The 20,683-nt window shown below is 46.6% G+C and overlaps 5 protein-coding genes across 5 annotated transcripts; 2 read left to right on the top strand and 3 right to left on the bottom strand.

The window, feature by feature from the left end:
- Nucleotides 1-8,223: 8,223 nt before the first annotated feature.
- Nucleotides 8,224-9,782, bottom strand: F5891DRAFT_1196091 (uncharacterized protein; the record flags this gene model as incomplete). Its single annotated transcript, XM_041368248.1, has 4 exons — nucleotides 8,224-8,451; nucleotides 8,509-8,658; nucleotides 8,713-9,542; nucleotides 9,593-9,782. The coding sequence occupies 4 exons, from the start codon at nucleotides 9,780-9,782 to the stop codon at nucleotides 8,224-8,226; spliced, it is 1,398 nt and encodes a 465-aa protein (XP_041219234.1).
- A 3,381-nt stretch (nucleotides 9,783-13,163) lies between these two features.
- F5891DRAFT_1116614 (uncharacterized protein) lies at nucleotides 13,164-14,556 on the top strand. The gene has a single exon (XM_041363803.1). The coding sequence runs from the start codon at nucleotides 13,251-13,253 to the stop codon at nucleotides 14,448-14,450; it is 1,200 nt and encodes a 399-aa protein (XP_041219233.1). The 5' UTR covers nucleotides 13,164-13,250; the 3' UTR covers nucleotides 14,451-14,556.
- Nucleotides 14,557-14,961: 405 nt separating this feature from the next.
- Nucleotides 14,962-16,267, bottom strand: F5891DRAFT_962612 (NADH:flavin oxidoreductase/NADH oxidase; the record flags this gene model as incomplete). Its single annotated transcript, XM_041375922.1, has 3 exons — nucleotides 14,962-15,102; nucleotides 15,243-15,523; nucleotides 15,574-16,267. 3 exons carry the CDS (start codon nucleotides 16,265-16,267, stop codon nucleotides 14,962-14,964), a joined length of 1,116 nt encoding a protein of 371 aa, XP_041219232.1.
- A 1,339-nt stretch (nucleotides 16,268-17,606) lies between these two features.
- Nucleotides 17,607-19,910, top strand: F5891DRAFT_962630 (amino acid/polyamine transporter I; the record flags this gene model as incomplete). The annotated part of the gene is made up of 15 exons (XM_041375925.1): nucleotides 17,607-17,714; nucleotides 17,764-17,810; nucleotides 17,865-17,919; nucleotides 17,973-18,053; nucleotides 18,107-18,173; nucleotides 18,228-18,260; nucleotides 18,312-18,402; nucleotides 18,453-18,554; nucleotides 18,611-18,702; nucleotides 18,749-18,811; nucleotides 18,859-18,929; nucleotides 18,976-19,012; nucleotides 19,058-19,205; nucleotides 19,255-19,567; nucleotides 19,617-19,910. 15 exons carry the CDS (start codon nucleotides 17,607-17,609, stop codon nucleotides 19,908-19,910), a joined length of 1,602 nt encoding a protein of 533 aa, XP_041219231.1.
- Nucleotides 19,911-20,078: 168 nt separating this feature from the next.
- F5891DRAFT_915545 (uncharacterized protein) lies at nucleotides 20,079-20,450 on the bottom strand (the record flags this gene model as incomplete). The annotated part of the gene is made up of 2 exons (XM_041373698.1): nucleotides 20,079-20,207; nucleotides 20,256-20,450. Coding segments are annotated over 2 exons (324 nt in total), but the record flags the coding sequence as incomplete, so codon positions are not given.
- Nucleotides 20,451-20,683: the final 233 nt, after the last annotated feature.

The raw sequence follows: 20,683 nt of genomic DNA, 5'->3' as shown, positions 1-20,683 counted from the left end.
AGAAAACCTGGCAGTGAGTCCTGGGTAGGTAGAGTATACAAGTACCAAGGACTACCTACCGAGTAGTACTGCAATGTGTCTACTATCAGACATTGATTAATATTTACATGTTACTTGAGTCCTCAAAGGCCTCAATGAGGGTATCGAATACCTTCAGCATTTCAGAGGTTGACTCCCTTACCCTTTGCATCCTCTGGAGGTCAGCATCTGCTTTTCGCAGCTTGTCACATGTTTCAGCCCATGCCACCCTGAATGGTCTGTCAGCCTCAAGAATTTGGGCTACTGTAGGGGCAGGAAGATTTCCATGATGCTGTTGATAATCTCCCAGGCGATCTACATACAATTGATTGAACTTGCAGGATATTAGCAGAGATAATCAACTGTTGTATACTTACAGCTTGATCATAAGATCTGATTGGCATGAACTCCTGAACCATGGCACACAGTGCTTCATTGTTGAGTTCCGGTTTGGGCGATTGACGTTCGGGAGTTTTTGACATAGCTTAGGAGATAGCATGAGTAAAACACATGAAATGATATGAATATACCTACAAGGTATGGGTGCCCCTGGTACACCCAGAGTGGCCGGATGAGGCTCTAGAGTTGATTCATTCACTGGGGAAATGCCATGAAAGGTGACCATGGGATGGACAGAGTAATCTCACCAGCCATAGGAAAATCGGGTACAACCGGAGCATCATCAGACGAAATCAAGGTATCCTCCGGACCAAGATACAATTCCGGGTCATTGTACAGGGCCAGTCCATCCGCCAGAGCCAGAGATGATGGATCTGGAAGTATGTGATGAATTTGCACATGTAAAATATGTACATTTGAATTGGAAAACATACCGGGAATCATATTCAACACATCCAAACCATCGGATGACGCAGAATCAGAGTCTAACTCATCATCCAGCCCAAGGTATATATCATCTAATGGATCTGAACCATGTCAGATCAATTGACTGAAATCAGAAAAAACAAAACATACCAAGGGACATCCGGGACTGGGAGGACTCATCCACATCCATTGAAGTAAATTCAGTGACCAGAGGGTCATGAAATCTGACCCCAGGTTGAGAGCTCATGATATCTGATGAGCTGATGCACTGATGAACTGATTGATAACTGATAACGTTGAAGTTCAACACATGGCCGGCGATTGCCGAAAGTTGAACGATGACCAAACAAACACAAACAATCAACGAATTTTCAACATTGTCCTTCAATTGTATCATTTCTTTGAAACTTCATTCTATTGATAACAGATTTCACCCTGCTTTCAACATTCTCACATCTGTCAACTCCATCCAAATGTCTACTCAAGTTCAATCTTCATTGGCCAACCTCAAGGCATCCACTGCTCAACTTGTGGGCATCATTGCCGGCGCCCAGCACATCCCGGCTGGCTCAGTGGATGTCCACCTTGTTCTAACAAAGCAGGTCACCACTCTTTTGGTATGTTGAACTTATTAAATTAGTGTAACATTAATGTTTGTAATGTCTGGGTAGGCTGACATCATCCGGGCCCATGAGAAAGGGGAATACATCCCTGGAATTGTGGTGTCCTGCTCTAAGGAGCTGATGAGGGTGCGCTCCATGACTCCCCGGGCATTGCCCAACTGGCACAGCATTGGCCATGATGACCCCCGGGTGGCTAGACACGCCTGGCACAAGTAGGGATTAGCATGGGTATCCTCAACCCACGTGGGTCGTGGGTGTGGGTACCTCTGGTGTATGGGTGGGGGTCTGTGCTTTGGGTACCCATACCCCTACCCATACCCTGGTGGTGGGTATGTAAGCAAACATGACTTATTTTGAAATTTAGTAACACACATTAGACATGAACATTCTGAACCTTAAACTCTAAACCTACACACAGTGCTCTTATGATCATCACAGCAGGCATCCCACATTTTTCTCAGGTGAAAGTGCTGCTAGTAGTTAGGGATCAGCAGTGGTAAGGGTACTTGAGGGCAGGGGTAGAGGTTTGGATCTAAAGACCCCTATACCCCTGGACAATTGGTAGGCACCTCTGGGAATATATCCCCAAATTGATTACCATAGGAGTGATGGATAAGTATAACATTTTGAAGTTGTACATTTGCCTTTAAATGGTGATATATGTGATTGTAAAAAGTGTTACCCTGGGGTATACCCACACTAATCCCTAGGCGCAAGCAAGTCCGTGCCTGGAAGGCATTGGGTGGCAATTCCTGTGATCTCCCTGTTGTCCCTAACGTTTCCACTGGCCCACTCACTGTCAACCTTCCGTCTCCACCTGTCCCTTCACCTGCACCTGTCCCTTCCCCCACCCCCGTCATTCCCTCACCTCCGGTCGTCGCCAGACCTTCCAGCAAGACAACCCCCAAGGTCCGGGACAAAGGAAAAGGTAAGGCCACCTCTGTCGACCTGTCACCGGAAGTTGGGGGGAGCAACAAGAGGAAGTCTCCAATGATTTCTGGACACTCCTCCCAACCTCCAAAGTTGGCGCTGAAGGCTTGCAAGCATGTCAAGTCAACTCAACTCCCCAAGTCGAAGCCGTTTGTGGAGTCGGAAGATGATGAAGAGCCAATTGTCCAGGTATGTGTTCTGGCTGATTTGTGACATGCTCTTAATTTGTTGCAGCTGATTTCATGTGGAGTGCTGGAGGTCGTCCTTCCCCACTGCACCATTGTGGTAAGGAAGCCTCAGTCGCCTCAGTCACCCGGTTCCCCCAAGAAGCAATCATTTGGGCCTGCTTCGGTAAGTTTGCATTTTTCATTTAGACCTTAAACATATGCTCATGTGTCCACAGCTGACTGCCGGCAGTCATCCGGAGGTTACAGTGAGCTGTCTGGACTTGTCCGGACCTCCCATGTATAATTCCCACTCATTCCCATTACATTAGAAATCTCCCATCAGTCATCCATCTCCCATCAGTTGTCCGGAGGCTCAGGTAAGTCTTAGAAGTTGTCCAGAAACTCATATGTGTATTAACAATCGGTCAGGCAACCTCCAGCAGTCGTCCGGAAGTTGAGGAGGAGTCCTCTGATGATACTTCCAGTGCTTTGGATGGTGACCCGCTGGCCAATACCACATTTGATATCACCATTCCCGGTGTAGAAACAACAATACAACAAGGAACAAAAGAGGCTCCTAGCTGTATCTATAAATGTTGTGAGGTCGCACGTTGCCTAGTCTGCATTACCTGAGGAGACAAGTGCGTTCGACCCTAAAGGGGAAGCGAGTGCAGCGAAGATCTAGAGGTATGCGCTGAAGTGAAGCGCGAGAAAGCGCAGGTGCGCGCAAGGCGCGGGAACACACACGCGTATTAGTGCGAAGCGCGGGAAAGCGCGCGCGTGTATGCAGAAATAATAGAGAAGTTAGACTCAAGTGCTAATATGATGCAATATAAGAGAAGAGAGATGTGAAGTGTAGACAAATAGACTTCTACTATGTTCTGCTAAGTAAAATGGTGGGTGGTAACTAGTAAGTTAAAGGGAAAGTAAGTGAAAAGTAAGTCTAAAGTAAGTGGTAAAAATGTAAAGTGAGTAGTACTATGTACTGCTGGCGCTTATATAGCGCGCCTAAGCGCGGTCATGCGGAGCCGAAGTGCTACCGAGTAGGTATGTAAGATACATATATATGGGTGAGAGTCCATGATAAAAATAAAGATGGAACAATATGCAGATGAGAGAAATAGAAATATACGCACTAGAGAACATGGTGGACAGTGGATGGATGCATCTGGATGGCTGGCGCTATAGGGCGCTCAAGCGCAGGAACGCACGCGCGCACGCATACATCGTGAAGCGCGGGAAAGCTGCGCCTCATAGTGGAATATCTGTGGATAGCACACAGAGTGATGCTGCAAGTTTGTGCTATGTACTCCTAGTGTAACACACCATATCACACCATGAGAGGCATGAGTCTCTACACCAGCCCAGTGAGTACTCACATAAATTTCCCTTCGTCCATCTACTAACAGATACCACAGAACAACCCCTGCCATTATTGTGTCAAGGAAAATTGGCCCTGTGTGACTCGATTGGACAAGAGGTCCAGCCTCCCCTGCTTGTCTTGCATCTGCTGCTCCACCAAGAAGATCAAATGCAACCCTGCATCTCTGGGATCCCTGCCCAAACGGACCTGAGGGAAGTCTACCACCAGCCGGACGTGTTCCAAGACACCTGCCCCTGCTCCATCCAATGCTCCATCTCCCTCCCGGTCAAGGGCCCGAACTCGTAGTCAATCTCATGGCCCATCCCGAACTCCAGCCATCCCTGCTGCAACTACGCCCCAGGTGCAGTCACATGGTCGCAGCAAGACCATCACTACCAAGAAGACACCTGCACCTGCACCTGCACCTGTCCCTGCACCTGCGCCAGCTGGTAAGTCACCCATACTTTTAATGACCGGCTGACCTAATTTTTTACTTAGCAGTCAGGTCTTCCAGCGTCGCAGTGCCTCGTGCAGCACTCAATGTTCCCATGCCAGATCTCCATTCCATGGCAATCGCGATTCGGGATGGTGCAGCTCGCATCGCTATTCTTGAGGCTCGGGTGCAGGAGCAGGATGTTAAGATTGATACCCTGCAATGCCTCCATGAGAGCCTCTGGCGCACAGTGGTCGACCGGCACCCTTCATTTTCACTTCCGGACACACCGGCCGATGGATTAATGTTGCTTGATCAAGGAGGTCCCCCCCATCCATGTCACCCCTCCCCTCTGCACTTTCCAACCTCATTGATTTGGACTTTTCAGTCATGGAACCTACACCCTTGACGCCTGAGCATGGATCTGCTATGGTAGGTCCCATGGTTGAGCCCACCCAAGTTCAGCCTGAGGGTCCACAATCCTCCGGCAAAATTGTTCTCCCTGATGAACCAGGCAACCTCCTGCCAGAATTCCCCAGCAATATTGTGGTCCCTGATGAACCAGGTAACCTCCTGCCAGAATATGATTCTTCTGATGAGGAGATGGATGTTGAGGGAAAGGTTGATCTTCCTGGTGAGGAGGTTGACATGGCTACATAATTGCTCAGTGATATGTAGATGTACATGAATGTTTTTCCATGCATGTTACCTATGCCACAATTGAATCATTCAATGATCACTCCCGATATCCAGAACTCGAAACTGCAGATTGAGATAGATATCACCCGAAACCCGAACACCTGAATGTCAAATTATCAGTGCCGAACCCCAAGTCCTGGGTGCCAGGTACCGAGTCTCAACACCTGGAACTCAGGATTTGACATTTTAGATGAATGACATCTTCCAGACATGTTTAAATCAACTTATGTATATTTGTAAACATTGTACTAACACCCAAACCCCAAACCGAGATGTACCAACCCCCAAACCCCGAAACCTGAGACTGCCAGGTATCGGGTGTCCGGAACTCGGAACTTGGGAAAATTTGGGGAGATCAATACAATTTGATTTACAATCAAGTTGATTGACAAACACATTGACTTACCTATGTTTGCAATATATTTTTGTTTAGACTTACCGAGTTCTGAGTTCCGGACACCCGATACCCGAGACCTGGCAGTCTTGGGTTTCGGGGTTCGGGTGTCCGGAACTTGGAAATTTGGGGAGATCAATACAATTTGATTTACAATCAAGTTGATTGACAAACACATTGACTTACCTATGTTTGCAATATATTTTTGTTTAGACTTACCGAGTTCCGAGTTCCGGACACCCGATACCCGAGACCCGGCAGTCTTGGGTTTCGGGGTTCGGGTGTCCGGAACTCGGAACTCGGTATGTCTAAACAAATATATATATTGCAAACATAGGTAAGTCAATGTGTTTGTCAATCAACTTGATTGTAAATCAAATTGTATTGATCTCCCCAAATTTTCCCAAGTTCCAAGTTCCGGACATTCGATACCTGAGACCCGGCAGTCTCAGGTTTCGGGGTTCAGGTGTCCGGAACTCAGAACTCGGTATGTCTAAACAAAAATATATTGCAAACATGGGTAAGTCAATGTGTTGTCAATCAACTCGATTGTAAATTAAATTGTATTGATCTCCTCAAATTTCTCCGAGTTCCGAGTTCCGGACACCCGATACCTGAGACCTGGCACTCTCGGGTTTCAGGGTTCGGGGGTTGGTACATCTCAGTTTGGGGTTTGGCACTGAAAATTTGACATATATATTTTTGTGAGTGTTGTGCTTCTGGTGTCCATGCTTAGAAATAGGATTTGTTGCACACCAGGGTTCAGGTGTGGGGTTTTTCCACTTCAGTCCTGGATTATTGGTCAATGCCACACATGGTCGATTCATGTTTTTGTGCTTAGGGGTTTAGATTTGGTGGTCGATGGTAGGTATATGCACTCATAGTGTACATGTATCCTACGTGTTTGATTCGCTGGTGGCTACATCAGCTGTATGTCTTGATGGAACATATCTAGGCTCACCCATCTATGTATTATCCTCCACGTCGGCCCACCCGTCTATGTAATACATCCCATGTTGGCCCACCCGTCTATATAATACATCCTACGTCGGCCCACCCGTCTATATAATTATACCCCACCTTGGCCCACCTGTCTATGTAATAAATATTTTATCGCACCCTCGGCCCACAGGTCTATTTGATATCCCTTTCATCGGCCCATCCGTATATGTAATACATTCCACATCAGCCCACCTGTATATGTAATACACCCTACGTCAGCCCACCCATCTATGTAATATTCCCCTACCTCGGCCCACCCATATATGTAATACACCCACGTCGGCCTGCCCATCTATATAACAATATTTTCCTTACATCTCTCTTCAGCCCAGCTGTCTATAATATCCTACTCTACATATTACCCAGATGGGCCACCCATCTCCATGAATGATCATATTCCCCCGGCCCATCCGTCAACATTAAGGATATATATATCATTGGCATACATGGGCCCACCTGTCTTGATTGGAAATAATATGTGTCCCGGCCCATCCGTCATCATCGAGAATATACACAACATGGGCCCATGATCAGCTGGCCCGTCTCATACAGGATATTATGGAGGTCAGGTGGCCCGTATAATACGGAATTTGTCACTGAAGGGGCTCCTTCAAGATGATCATCTTCAGTGGCTCCTGTAATGTTCTCTCTGGTGAAAAAGCTGAGTTTTCAAGGGGAGCAGTGCTATCTGAGTCTAGCAGGGAAAATAGGGTTGGCGGGTCAAGCATGTCAACATCAGTTTCCAGGGCAGAGGGCTTAGATGCATGAGGACTTCCTGCTTCCACACGCACCAAAGCACAGGTAACTGCCCGCTGATGTTTTTGCTTCGGTCATGACCACTAACATGGCATATTCTCATAGTAAGAAGGCTCTTGTTCCGCTTTGTACACACTTTGCAGGCAACTTCATTTCTGCCTTTGATTTGCACATAAACTGCAAGATAAAACAATTAAATATCGAAGAAAGGCAGCTGGAGTAATCTGTTACCTTCAGGATCTAGTCGAGATATTGATGAACCTGAAGACCTAGGCATTGCTTCAGCTCTGAGTAGGAGAGTAAAGAAAAAGTCAACCAGTGCCAGGCATGTGTGGGTGCCGAACCAATGTGTCAGCCTGCACTCATAATGACGACTCCATGTGTTAACCATGCGGCAGTCTTCTATGCTGCATTCCTGTTGGCTGATTTCGTATTTCCAGGGCGGAACTCATAATCACAATTACTATCAGCAGATTAAATTAATCGCCACGGTCGACTGATATATAATAGTCTCCTGCCAGTGTGTGGGGGCAAAATGGCCTGGGACTAGCTCATAACACCAGCATAAGTTTCAGAGGGAGAAACAGCTCACAAGTTGAACGACATAAATGCTCGACCATGCAGAAAGTCTGGCTATGGGTGAATTCCACAGGAGCTTCCCAGACCCACAATACAAGGGAGAGATTGTGTCATGGGAAGACGAGGATGAACGTGGTTGGTGTGGAGAGCTATGACACATAAAAACATTGTAACATAAAATCTCCAAAGAATTGATGAAAGTGCTTGCAGCTGCCAGTAAAAGTTGATCAGTGAATTGAGAAGTCCTTGGGTTCATGAACAAATTGTGAAATTGCATAATTGCAGCCAGTGAGGGACGAACCGTTTCTTGTCAATCTTCATTTTTGAACTCCTTTTTGAACGAAGTGACAAAATTCTACATACAACATTCAAGATTTACGTAGCTATCAATTAAAATACCATATGTTGTACACCATCATAGTTCATAGTCGTACCTATAAGCGAACTGTGCCAATCATAACAAATTTAACCATCACTAAAAGACCTGGACGCTCCTCAGTAACATTGTGGCGTGAAATGCTTTGTATGAATGCTTCTTGACAAATGGCTCCTGGCTTCGGGTGGGCCACAAGGTCACCTGTTTCTTGAATTGCAGATGATTTTTGGATGGCGAGATCCATCCCTTTTGCATCAGCCATGAATTGAACAGTAGCACTGTCGAGCTGGGTGTCTGTTCTGTTTAAAAGTCACTGCGCTGTTTGCAAGTGTTCTGCAAATACATGGGTAGTTCCAAGTGCATCTCGCCACAAGATTGATTGTGTAGCACGGTTGGTGCCTGGAGGCGCACTCAATCGTACAAGTTTGGCAAGTTTGGCTTGAGTAAGGTCGAGGAGATGCCAGAGTAGGATGCAATCGATTAGTTTGGTGTCCTGATTGAATGCTAATTTGTTGTTGTTATTATGATCGAGTGATTGAAGACGTACCGCGCCACAAACCCAACCAATGGTTGCAATGGTCATATCCTCAACCTCTTCAATCTGATCAGCCATTGACGACCTCTCCACCTCCCATGCCTTCTTCTCTACCTCCCACAGCCTCTTCCCTGCCTCATTCATCGCCTCCACGTCCTTGCACTTTGCTTCTACGTCCTTCAACTTCACCTCTGCCTCCTCATGTATCACCTTCATCTGTACCTCACACTGTTTCTTTGAGTTTTCGATCGAACTCTCCAACTGTTTGATCCGTGTCCCTTCCACAGCAAGGGAATTTTCCAGTGTTCTGATACGGATACCATCCTCCCGTCGTCCATCCTCCAATATTTTGATCTGTTGGTCGCTGTAGATCCGAACTTGCTCATTGTGGGCATGAGCTTCCTGAAGGTGGCTTAGATGCTCCTGGTTGTCCTTCAAGTTTTGCTGTATCATCTTCTGCTGACGGATGTCATCTGCATGGTCGCGGTTCCATACCCTCATATCTTCAGATACTTGTTGCTGGTTTTTAATGATAGCATCCATTGATGCCTTTAATGTGGTGAGTTCATCATCCTGCGCTGATTGTGCCCGCTTATCCTCCTCTTGTGCTCGCCTCACTTCTACCAAATTCTGATCGAGTGTACATATTAGCAATAGCAGCTCCTGAGTCCTGTTGTAGTCAGGACTGCTCATGCTATCGGGCGTCAATGCCACATGCTGCGAGGGAGCATTGGAACTGTCAAGCTGTTGTGAAGGAACAATTGCATGTATGTGGTCCATCAGTCCACATAGATCGCCAAGGATTGTAGCATTGTTGTCTAGTAAGGTGGAGCCATGTGTGTCTGGGAATAATGTAAATGAACAACCACGTCAATAGAATAACAGAGTTTACTTGAAGATAAGATAATTGATGTAGGATCAGAGTGGACTTGGTCTTCATACCATTCGCGCTGAAATTTCTGCTTGATACATTGCTGGATGTTCATGCGCAGGGCCCCCAGGGAAATTGTATTGGGGACTTGATAAAAGTCAGAAGAATACCTCTCAACATAGAATGAGTTTATGGAAATTTGAGAGACCATAATTGAATCGATTGGTGAAGTTGTGGAGGGCCAGAGGCAGTTGAATTCTTGGTCAATGGCACGTGAGCAGTGAGCATTTGGCACCAGTGACTTTTAATTTGCTTTTAATAACACTTTGCACGAGTAATACTGCTGTAAAGAGTTGATTCCTAGTGGGCTTATACTAAGGGTGTTACCTTAAGACTCCAAAGTGCGAGTGAGATGTTCGTCCCAAGGGACTGCCTGTAGGATTATCTCTTGATATAAAATGCAAGGGATATCTTGTTAAGATCGAAGGTGAGAGAAGAGAGGTATACCTCTAGTATGTTCAGAGATCAGAAGAATAGTCCAAAGTATCCAATGAATTGTCTGAAGCGTCCAGTATAGGTCCGACATCTAGAAACGAAGGTCCGAGGTTGTGCAAAGCTTCCAATGAAACGGCAAGGTTTTCTGGTAAAGTAGTACGGTGGTTATTGAAGTATAGAACTTTGCGTAGTGTAACTAGCGAAGTCCGTCAGAAGACTTAAGGATTTCAATAGTAAAATGGCAGCAGTGAGGCCAAACAATCGTTCCAAATGAACAAAGATCGATTGCGAAGTACTAAAACCCGGAAGTGACAACTACTAACTATGATTCGAAGCAAGGGAAGTGAAGTGTCCTGCGAGTACCTAGCGAGCCAGAATACATCCTACGACATGAAAGTCCGGAATCTGCATAGGCGAAAACTGTAGCGAGATAAGACATCTGAATGTAATAAGACTCAAGGCGAGCTGCTACGAAGATATACATGTAATAACGCACGAGGAACGTATCCATACATATTAGCAAGGGTTTTCGATGTATGTGCCCCTAGACATAATCAATAACAGATAATCAAATGGAAAACGCACCAGCAAAGTCAAACGGACAAGGACAGGACATGGTATGGAGGATCGGAAAAGCTAAAAAAAGGCCTCGGAAATGGACGGACAACCTTCAGACGACTCAGACAGGCATGCAGAACTTTCGGAAGGTCGGAAGTGTGTCGAGGAATATAAAACATGTTTATCACCAGATACGTGTCCAGCGCCAGCCCGAGTGTTACACCACGACCAACGTCAACTATTGTATTTTGGCACAATCACCGCCTTGAATAGGTTCATACCTATGCATGTGTATGTAATGTTCAATCTACTGCCAAAGACACATTACTTCCAGTACAGAGGTAAGCTTCTGGTCTTCGTATGGACACAACATCCAAAGAGATATTTGACTTTTATCAAGGCCATGTTTGTGTCGCGCACACCTGCACTATTGCTCTCATGCATCTACTTGATTCCATTCCTAGACGCCTTTATCGTGAATAACTTCATCGTCGCTCTCTTCCACCGGTGTCATTGACATGGGTACATTGCTGCATGTATGAACAATGGGATCCTTTCGAGCTCCTCAAATACCTCACACTCAAGGACTTTGACTGTGCTCATTTTAACATATAGCTGTCTCCTTGTTAGCTTATCGAAACATCTCTTTGCTCTCGCATTGAGCATTGTCATGTCACGTGACTCGCAGCGCACTGATCAAAACCTCTCACTCAAGCTTCATAGAGCTTCCATTCAGCGTGTATATCTTCTTGTTTTCTGGAGACTTCAGCACCTGTCTTTTGGCTCTTGGCTAAAGATGAACATCAACCGAAGTCCCTCCCCTCCTGGTGAAATTTGTATCATGCTGCTCAAAATGATAATTCTAGTTTTATTCGCTGACATTGTTTTGATGAAAGGCCAAAGCTCACTATAGCAGTCGCTGTATTGCGGCGGTGACGGATGAACCTCAGAGGTGATCGTCACAATCACGATGTCACAACAAATAGTGCCACATAACTGTAAGTTATACTGACCGACAGCTTCAACCAACATCTTCGACCAACATCTTAACATTACACTCTAATAGCAACCACTAGTTACAATGATGCATTCGGTAAGTACTTTTGTATCTACTTCGATATAAGACTGAAGGGGAATAGATCGTTGCGTTGTTGGACCCGATGGACATTGACTACGACGAACATGAAGGGGAGGGCCCTCACCTAGTGAGTAAAATGCGTACTCTAGTCCATTTTGTTAACATTTGTTCGTTGTAGAAACTGATGGACGTTCTCGAAGGTGAAGTCGATGTCGCAGGAAACAACGCTCAACCGGTATGTAAATATCTATCTATCTATGTGTTTCTTACATTCTTTCATTGCAGGAAAACAACATGATCATCGATGATGACGAGGCCGATGGGGAAAACGCAATGGAGGTGTGCGACAGCAAAATGGAGAACGGTGCTCAACCGGTATATATTTTTCATTTTGTGCGCTCAATCTCTCACTAACTCTTGTCGCAGGAATATATGGACATTTATCAAGACGACATAGACGTCGAGATGCGTGCTCACTCAGTTCGTGCATCTCTCAGCACAATTATTCGTTTCTGACGTCATTTCATCACAGGATGACATGGATATTGACATGTGATATAGAGTGATATTCAATAGGTATGTACTCGCGGTGTCCTTGGCTTCCTTGTCCGCTAATTTGTTTCCCATCATGTTCACATGTTCTAGGATTCATTGTATCGTCAGTTTGAAGTCGCCTTGTGTCTCCCTATACTTTACCTTGTCCACTAATTCATTTCGCACCACGTTTGCATTCATCGTCATGTCAGTTTGAAGTTGTTTCGTTTCTCCCTACTCACTGCCTCATCTTCTCAAATTGGTCTACGATACCGTTGTATAAATAAATCTGTCATTTATTGTAGATATATTGCTAGGAATCTAGGACCGGTCTTTGACAAACAGACGAGCGCTCCGTTCACATTCAGATGTTGCAAGGTTTTTCACTGGGTACGAATAACTAACTATTAGGCTAATATACGAAGACAAATAGACAAACGCTCTGTTCACATTTGAACGTTTCGAGGTTTTTGGATCAAAAAAAAGTGCTTTTCGAGAGGGAAAAAAAATAGAGGTCGAGAGGAACTCTTGGTGTATTTCGCACTGCACTACCACCACCTGTCCAGGGTGGCCATAGTGCTCAGCCTGACCTCAATCCGACCTCAGAAAATTTGGTCCCATAAACATGGTAAATCAATCACCATTGAGCATTTTTTCCTAATCTTAATAAACGGTCGTTCAAACCTTGCTTTTACCACATGCTTACGTGTGTGAAACAATTTTCGTCCGATGTCAGCATAAGGCTACAGACATTTGGGGCGTGTACCGGTAAAGTCCTACAAGATTATAAAGCAAGTCAGCAGTTCTCAATTGGACATTCAAATATTCATGGGTCGGATCAAATCCCAGCCGTCTGTGTCTGCATACCCATCTTTTGAAAATCAGTATTTGTGAAGCCCTATATGCGATTGAGCACGGGAAGACAAACGTGACGCGGGGTATCGCTGGGCGTGGAGCGATACATGTTGCATCGACCAGAGCAACAACTTTGAACTCCAAGAATCGGTCAACTCCATGTTCGTCTGGTATCGCCACTCAGCGCTCACAATCGTCTATCTAGTAGATGTTCTGCCTTCGTCAGAACCTGGGGCACTCGCAAATAGTACTTGGAACACACGAGGGTGGACAGTGCAGGAATTCCTCGCTCCTAACACCGTTCTCTTTCATCGAGCAGATTGGACCTTGTATCTCGATGATCGCTCTCCCAATCACAAGATGTCTGTCGCTATCATGCAGGAGTTGGAGGACTCGACAGGCATAGATGCACAAGCCCTCATTGCCTTCCGCCCGGACATGAGAGGCGCCCGAGAGAAACTTCAATGGGCATCCAGCCGTGTCACGACTTTGCAAGAAGACATTGCATATTCACTATTCGGCATCTTCCACATCCACCTCCCTGTAATCTACGGCGAGAAGAGACAAAACGCGCTCAGACGACTCTTGCAGGAGATTATTGCGCATTCAGGCGACATCACTCCCCTTGACTGGATCGGAAAATCATCCGAGTTCAATAGCTGTCTCCCAGCTGACATCACATCATATAAAACTCCACTGTGCATGTTATCATCTTTGCCCGAAGATGAGATGAACATGTCTGTCTCCATGTTGCGAAATACTGTGTCGGCGGAGTCGACTTCGAAATTGTATACCCTCCTTGACAACCTCAGTGCACCTCGTTTCGCACACTCCAGACTGCAGCTACCGTGTATTGCATTTCCCATCACTGAACTGAGGCGGAGGCGTGATCCAAACCTGGAGACATGTTTCACTTATGACGTCAAGGCAGATGGTCTTCAAGACCTACTGATCACTTCCGAAGACAAGCTGATTCAGTTCTCGCCGACACGTCCCACTCAACAGACATTTTTGCTTGTCCGTCCATGGAATCGTCATGATCTTGAGCTGCCTGACTTTGCGGAGCCCGATTTTGCAGACGACGCACAGAGTGTGGACGATTGGCCTGAGCCTGTGTCTCTAACAGACGGATCTATCCGTGGTTCTCTTGTAGACTCTAATCTGGCTGATTCGGAGGCTCGTTTGCGAGAGTTGAGGTTGGTTGTTCGCCTTGGACAGCCTTTTGGTGCGCTTTTGCTAGCGCAACAGCGTGGTGGGGAGTATAAGAGAGTTGCTTCGGACCACCTTATCATTGCCAAGGTCAAGGACATGGCTTCTATTGATGACACGATGGACATTGGGACGCTAGAGATATTGTAGTTGTGTGTACCTCCGAGCACGAAGATTGCCAATGCTACACTAGATCATTTTGCACGATGCACGATGTAAACATGTACATCTCCGAATTCTGTCTCTTCAACTCCAGATGCAATTGACCGTCTATCTCTAGTTTCATAATGTCGTGATGCTGCGTGTTGCATCGAACAGAACAACAATGGCTAGGTCCAACGATCGGTCAACTTCATACAGCTCAGTTGTCTGGTATCGTCTCTCAAGGGGCATTGTGAAGTGAAATGATAGCAATACACACTTCGATCTAACTAAAGTAGTGCCCCACCGCAGCCGGACTACATTTGATGAAGCGGAATAGCGGTACAACTGCCTGAAACTAAGTGGCACCGCATCCTTGGTAGCCCAAGTTCATCGTATAGGTACTAGACTAACGTGTAAGCTTATGCACTCATTCATAAAAATGTGAAAACCTCCTCCTGATCTTGGTTATTGTTTAGAGACGCTCACCTCCACTATGTTGGTCGTAAAAAAATCCCATTCATGACTTCTGTTCTACCTGTACGTCTGCCGCTGGGAAATCAGTGTATCCCTTCTCAGTGACATCGCCATCAAGGTAGAATGTTGCACGGTCGGGCTTGGCAAGCGGCAGGTCGTGTATAAGTCGAGCAGGGAGGTCAGGCTATTGGAAGAGCGTGGAAAGTAGTTAGCGATAGAGATGGAGCATGCAAAAGATTGACCCAGGCGCAGGAAGAGAAAGTTGTCAGCACACATGAGCAAAGATAATGGACGAAGGAGATAGAACGTGGACAGAAGACTTACATTCGGAATGTACAATCTGCCAAATGCTATCATGTCCCCATGCTCCTGTGCTGTCTCGATTGTGGTCTGTCGTGTGTACCCACCCGCACTGATAAGCACCCTGTTCTTGCCCTCCTTGCACCATATCTCACGCAGGAAATTGTTGCTACTCTGCGGTAGTGCAATCACATCAATGGTTCCACCGACACGTGGCTCTGTGACATGAAGATAGGCGAGGTCGTACTTCCTGAGCTCGTTTACGAGGTAGGAGAATTGTGGTTTGGGATCAGGGAGGCCCATGTCTGCATAAATGTTGGTCCAGCATAAAATGAGGAACAGAGACAATACGCACCTTGAAACGGACTCCATGGACTTAATCTGATACTGACCTTCTCAGCGCCAACTTCCTTAACAAGCGCATCCACGACCTCTAACGCAAATCTTGCTCTCTTCTCGATACTCCCGCCCCATCCATCCTCCCGGGTGTTGCTCACCTCTTGCAAGAACTGGTCCACGAGGTATCCGTTTGCACCATGGATTTCGACGCCATCGAAGCCTGCTGCGATGGCATTCCTGGCACCAGTGGCGAAGCTGGCGATGTATGATTTTATCTCTGGTTCTGTGAGTGCGTGCGGGACCGCAGTAGGACGGATGGAAAGTGGAATAGGAGAGGCAGATACAAGCGGGGAGTTATTCTCCTTGGCGAGAACATCTGGAAATGCAGCTCTCCCGTGTGCCCACAGTTGGCAAAATATAAAGCTACCCTTCTCGTGTACAGCATCGGCGACCCTTTTCCATCCTTCTACCTGTTCGTGTGTATATATCCCTGGGATAAAGTCCCTCCCACCAGCAGCCTGGGAGACGATGGTCGCTTCAGAGACGAGGAGTGTCCCCGGGACGGATGCACGTTGTGCGTAGTAGGTGGCTGCATAGGGCCCGGGGACATGGGTAGGGTAAGTGCGAAACCGAGTGAGGGGAGCGAGGACGATACGATGGCTGACTCTCAAGTGGCCCACTTGGATGGGTGTAAAGAGGGTGGGTATCATCGTGGGCCTGGTGAAGGTGCGTAAGCGCGATCTTGGGGCATATCAGGAGATCATATACTGGGGCTGTTGGATTAGGTCTGCCGCATGAGGAAACCTTCCGACAGAACGTGGTTATGAATCATCGATGCACCCTGCTGGCACCTACGGAGTATGATTGTACATGGGATGAATTGTCTAGCCGCATTTGAGAAGGATGCGCTACTGAGTGAATGGATGGGCAGTTGAAGTGGCCTTATCAGCTAGAACGATTCGATCATGTCATCATGATGAGTTGTCATGTCAGTATACGATAGGAATACAAAGGGTATTGTTCCTCACACATAATATCCAAGTATGATAGAAACCGCATTAGATCTATTCCTTAGAAGTTTCACCGGTGCGTTAATATCATACGAACTCCAATAGGATGCTTACATGGTGCTGTTGCTTCCACCAAAGAATTGTCTATAGAACAACCAGGGATGTTGATGGTGAGAATTATTGAATCAGCTGATCTTCCGTCGCGATAAGTTCTGGGGCCTGGGGGACTTAAGGCTATTTAGAATCCCTGGCTGAGCAATTTTTCCGTAGACGGATTGCCACTTGCAAGTCGGATGACATCCATAATTTTGTCATGTATCGTTGGTTAAAAATATATTGACTTCGTTTCAAACTCAGTTTTGCAGGTCACCTCAGCTGTTCGAGTTGTCAGAGTGTTATCGGTGCGAGAGTCCTTCAAGTTGCATGTCACGCGAACTAACTCAGACTATGCGCAACAGCTCATTATACTGTAGCAATACCTCAGGTCCTACGCGACCCTCACTAGTAAGACACATTCTACGGAAGAAAGAAGTACATCTGAGATGAAGAAGCCGGACCCGTGCACCACATGGTCTACATGACCACTATTCGTTAATAGTGATCACTCGCCATATAAGGTGAGTCCGAGTACACACGACTTGAATGAAAGAAGCATACTAAAATTTAAATACTGGAACCATCAAGTTCCCAAATGGGCGGGTTCAAGCCCTTCCTCTGTTCCTGCACAATCACTAGTATGATGGCATGTCAATCCAGGAACTCTGTGTTGACATGATCTTTGCACGCTCACTTGCCTCTCACGCTTTATCTATACGCTCGCCGGGCCTCAAAGGCTCTGCCACCAGCTCCCATATGAGCTCGTACCCTCGTTGAGGTCTGATACGTACTCAATAATTTTGAGCTACATATAAGTAATGTCCGTTTCTGGAACTTTGTATTTGTACTTATCTCCCCGTTGTCATATAAAATCAGATCTATTATCTATGTTCAGTTCGACAATTGCACTTTGTCGCTGATTCGAGTGTTCTCGCCAGTCCTAATGGCTTCCACAAGTTCGGATCCGCACTCGGGACACACAGGAGATGAAGCAATTCTTGCCGGCTTAGGATACAAGCAGGAGTTCCAGAGGCAGTTTACTCCACTAGAGGTGGGTCCTTATCAGAGCGTTGGACACCCTTGACAACGTTCTTGCACAGGTCTTTGGTGTTGCGTTCAGCATCGTGGGGCTCCTTCCATCCATTTCGTATGATGTGTGATTCTACTGAGACGAATTGTTCACTGATATACCATTCTTCAGGTCGGTACTCTTCAATGTCATGCCCAATGGTGGTCCTCTTGCGATGGTTTGGGGTGTAAGGCTTTACATAACAAGAGTCTCGGATGCCGTCCTCATTCCGTTATACAGTGGGTGTTTGCCAGCGCCTTTATCATGTGTATTGGGCTGGCCATGGCGGAACTTGCGTCTGCAGCACCAACCTCAGGTGGAGTATGTCCTTTATCCTATCGCCGATATAGACCCGACCTCTCATAAACATCTAGCTTTATTACTGGACCCATTCGCTTGCTTCCCCTCGTTGCCGGAATTTTCTCTCTTGGATAGTTGGGTGTAAGTGCGATCTTTCCTTCCAAATTCGTATCGCTGACACAAGGTATTATGCAGATGCAAATACGATCACGTCTATCGCAGGACTTGGTGAGGAACTCGATGTGCCATGAAAAAATGTTGATTGAATTACAAAACTAGCCTCAGTGGATTGGGCATGCGCGATCCAAATCACAGCGGCAGTTAGCATCGCATCCAATCAAGTATATGTGACAAGCAATGCGCAGATCTAGTGAGTTCTTTATGTCTTGTCTGAGTGCCAGTTTCTTTGATCCGTCGCAGTGGTATATTTGCAGCGTTGGTGTTGTCCCATGCTGTCCTCGTGAGCCTCGGGACGCAAATCTTGGCAAGACTTCAAAGACTATACATCCTTCTGAACGTGTGGTAGGTGTTGAATTTGCGCTATATCCTAGTTCCTTCAAGTTCACTGTCCGAGGCAGCCTCTGCTTTGTGGTCATCATCGCGCTTCCAATCGCAACGCCATCAGAATTCAGAAACAGCGCTAGCTATGCACTCGGGGACTTTACCAACTGTATGTAACATCTACTATTGTCATCTTATCTCATAATCGTTGTCAGTTAACGGCTGGCCATCTGGATTTGCGTTCATATTGAGTTTATTGGCGCCTCTTTGGACGATAGGTTTGGCCTATCCTTTGTCGCTCGCATTTTATTTGACAGTGCAACAGGTGGTTATGATTCAAGCGTACACATGAGTGAGGAGGCATCCAATGCTACTACCGCCATTCCATGGGCCATTGTGAGCGAAACTATAAATACTGTAGCTACAAGACTAATGCAAGCAGGTCGGCTCTATTGCGATATCTGCAGCTCTTGGCTGGGGTGCGTGTCACGTTGCCAAATAGTTACGAATCTAACAGCTTCCAGGCATCAATGTCTCCCTTGCATTTTGCATGGGTAGTGACATCGAAGGCATCTTGGAAAGTCCGATTGGTCAACCTATGGCGCAGATATTTTACAACTCTTTTGGGCAAAAAGGAGCGTTAGCCCTCTGGTCTCTCGTCATCGTGGCACAGTGTGTTCGCCTGACATAATCTCCTCGTACTGCTCTAAAAGATCAACAGATATATGATGGGATCGAGCTGTCTGCTTGTCGGTTCCCGCCAGACGTTCGCATTCGCTCGTGATGGTGGTCTACCGTTCTCCCGATACTTTTACCGAATCAATAGCTACACAACAACGCCAGTCAATACCGTCTGGCTCGATGCTTTTCTTGCTCTTGCGATGGGTCTTCTGGCGTTCGCGAGTACACAAGCTATCAATGCGATCTTTACCCTCGGAGTGACCTCGTCATACGTATCGTATATCATACCGATCATGACCCGTTTCGCATTCAAGAATGATTTCAAACCCGGTCCATTTAATCTCGGGAAATTTGTGGGTCAGACAGCAACTATTGTGGTCTTGTACTTATGGTCTCTTGCAGAGCTTTCCCGTCGCAGCAATCGCTGTGCTATGGATGGTCTTCATGAATATCGTTTTCTTCTTTCCCACGACCCCACAGACCAACGTGCAAGAGATGAACTATACAGTGGTCGTCCTAGGTGGCTTCATGTCCCTCGCTATTTTCTGGTATTACTGCCCGGTATACGGAGGAGTACACTGGTTCAATGGACCTGTGTCAAATATAGCATCAGCTGACAAAGGGCAAGATGATGAATCGGCGTCAGAGAAGACGGGGAAAGAGCAAGGAGTAGATGTCTTGATCGTGGATGCATGAGTCTAGTTCTAGATATTAGTCAATGATATTATCAAGCAGTATTGTAGTTGTTGTAACACGGATTTTCTCTGCTTTAGTACCCAGTCACTCGAAGCCTTCGGAAATGCGTAGCGTTAGCTTCAGTAAGCGCCCCACGGCTTAACGTGAATCTTTGAGAGATCATCCATCCATCTCAGAAATCATTAAGAACGCTCGAAACAGAGCTGGAACGACAAACGGACCCCTTCTCTCCGTCTCAATCTCATCGAGACCTCGCTCAGCTTGAAGGCGCTTATATCTTTCTCGCCGTATTTCGTTCTCTACTTCAGCGAGACGAACTTCAAGCTCTGCATTATCATATTAAACGAAGGCCGGACGCAGCTCAGAATAGTCACCTGAGAATTTTTGCGCTGGTCGAGATTCGAGGATGTGGCGAGGAGCATCTAAACGGCGCAATGAAGCTACAAGCTCGGTTTCGCGTGCTTGTAAGGCAGTCATTTCCCGTCGAGTATCCCAAAGATCGCGCGTGAGTCGGGATGTTGCATGGTTATTGGAGGTCGATCGTGACTTCCCGCGCAGTGATGATGCTACGGTGGTCGAAACAATTCGGGGAGGTGGATCGGCACAAACGGGACGGTTAGGAAGAGATGGGTGCAGCTTAGTGAGATTAAGTTGCGTTCCTTGATTTGCCACACCTGAGCCGAGAATGCTGGATAGCTGCGCAGGACTTATTACCGGCTGTTGCTGATGGAGTGGGTTTACGGTTGTACCCTCCGTCAGGGCTTTGGAGCATG

Source organism: Suillus fuscotomentosus (assembly GCF_016647785.1).
Source record: "Suillus fuscotomentosus strain FC203 chromosome Unknown F5891scaffold_93, whole genome shotgun sequence".
Classification (NCBI taxonomy): Eukaryota; Fungi; Basidiomycota; class Agaricomycetes; order Boletales; family Suillaceae; genus Suillus; species Suillus fuscotomentosus.
The sequence above is the reverse complement of the archived record's forward strand: the minus strand, read 5'-3'. Positions and strand labels throughout refer to the sequence as shown.

Bases quoted from the DNA above. Each gene is read 5' to 3' on its own strand.
- F5891DRAFT_1116614 (XM_041363803.1), top strand. From the start codon at position 13,251: ATGTTCGTCTGGTATCGCCACTCAGCGCTCACAATCGTCTATCTAGTA.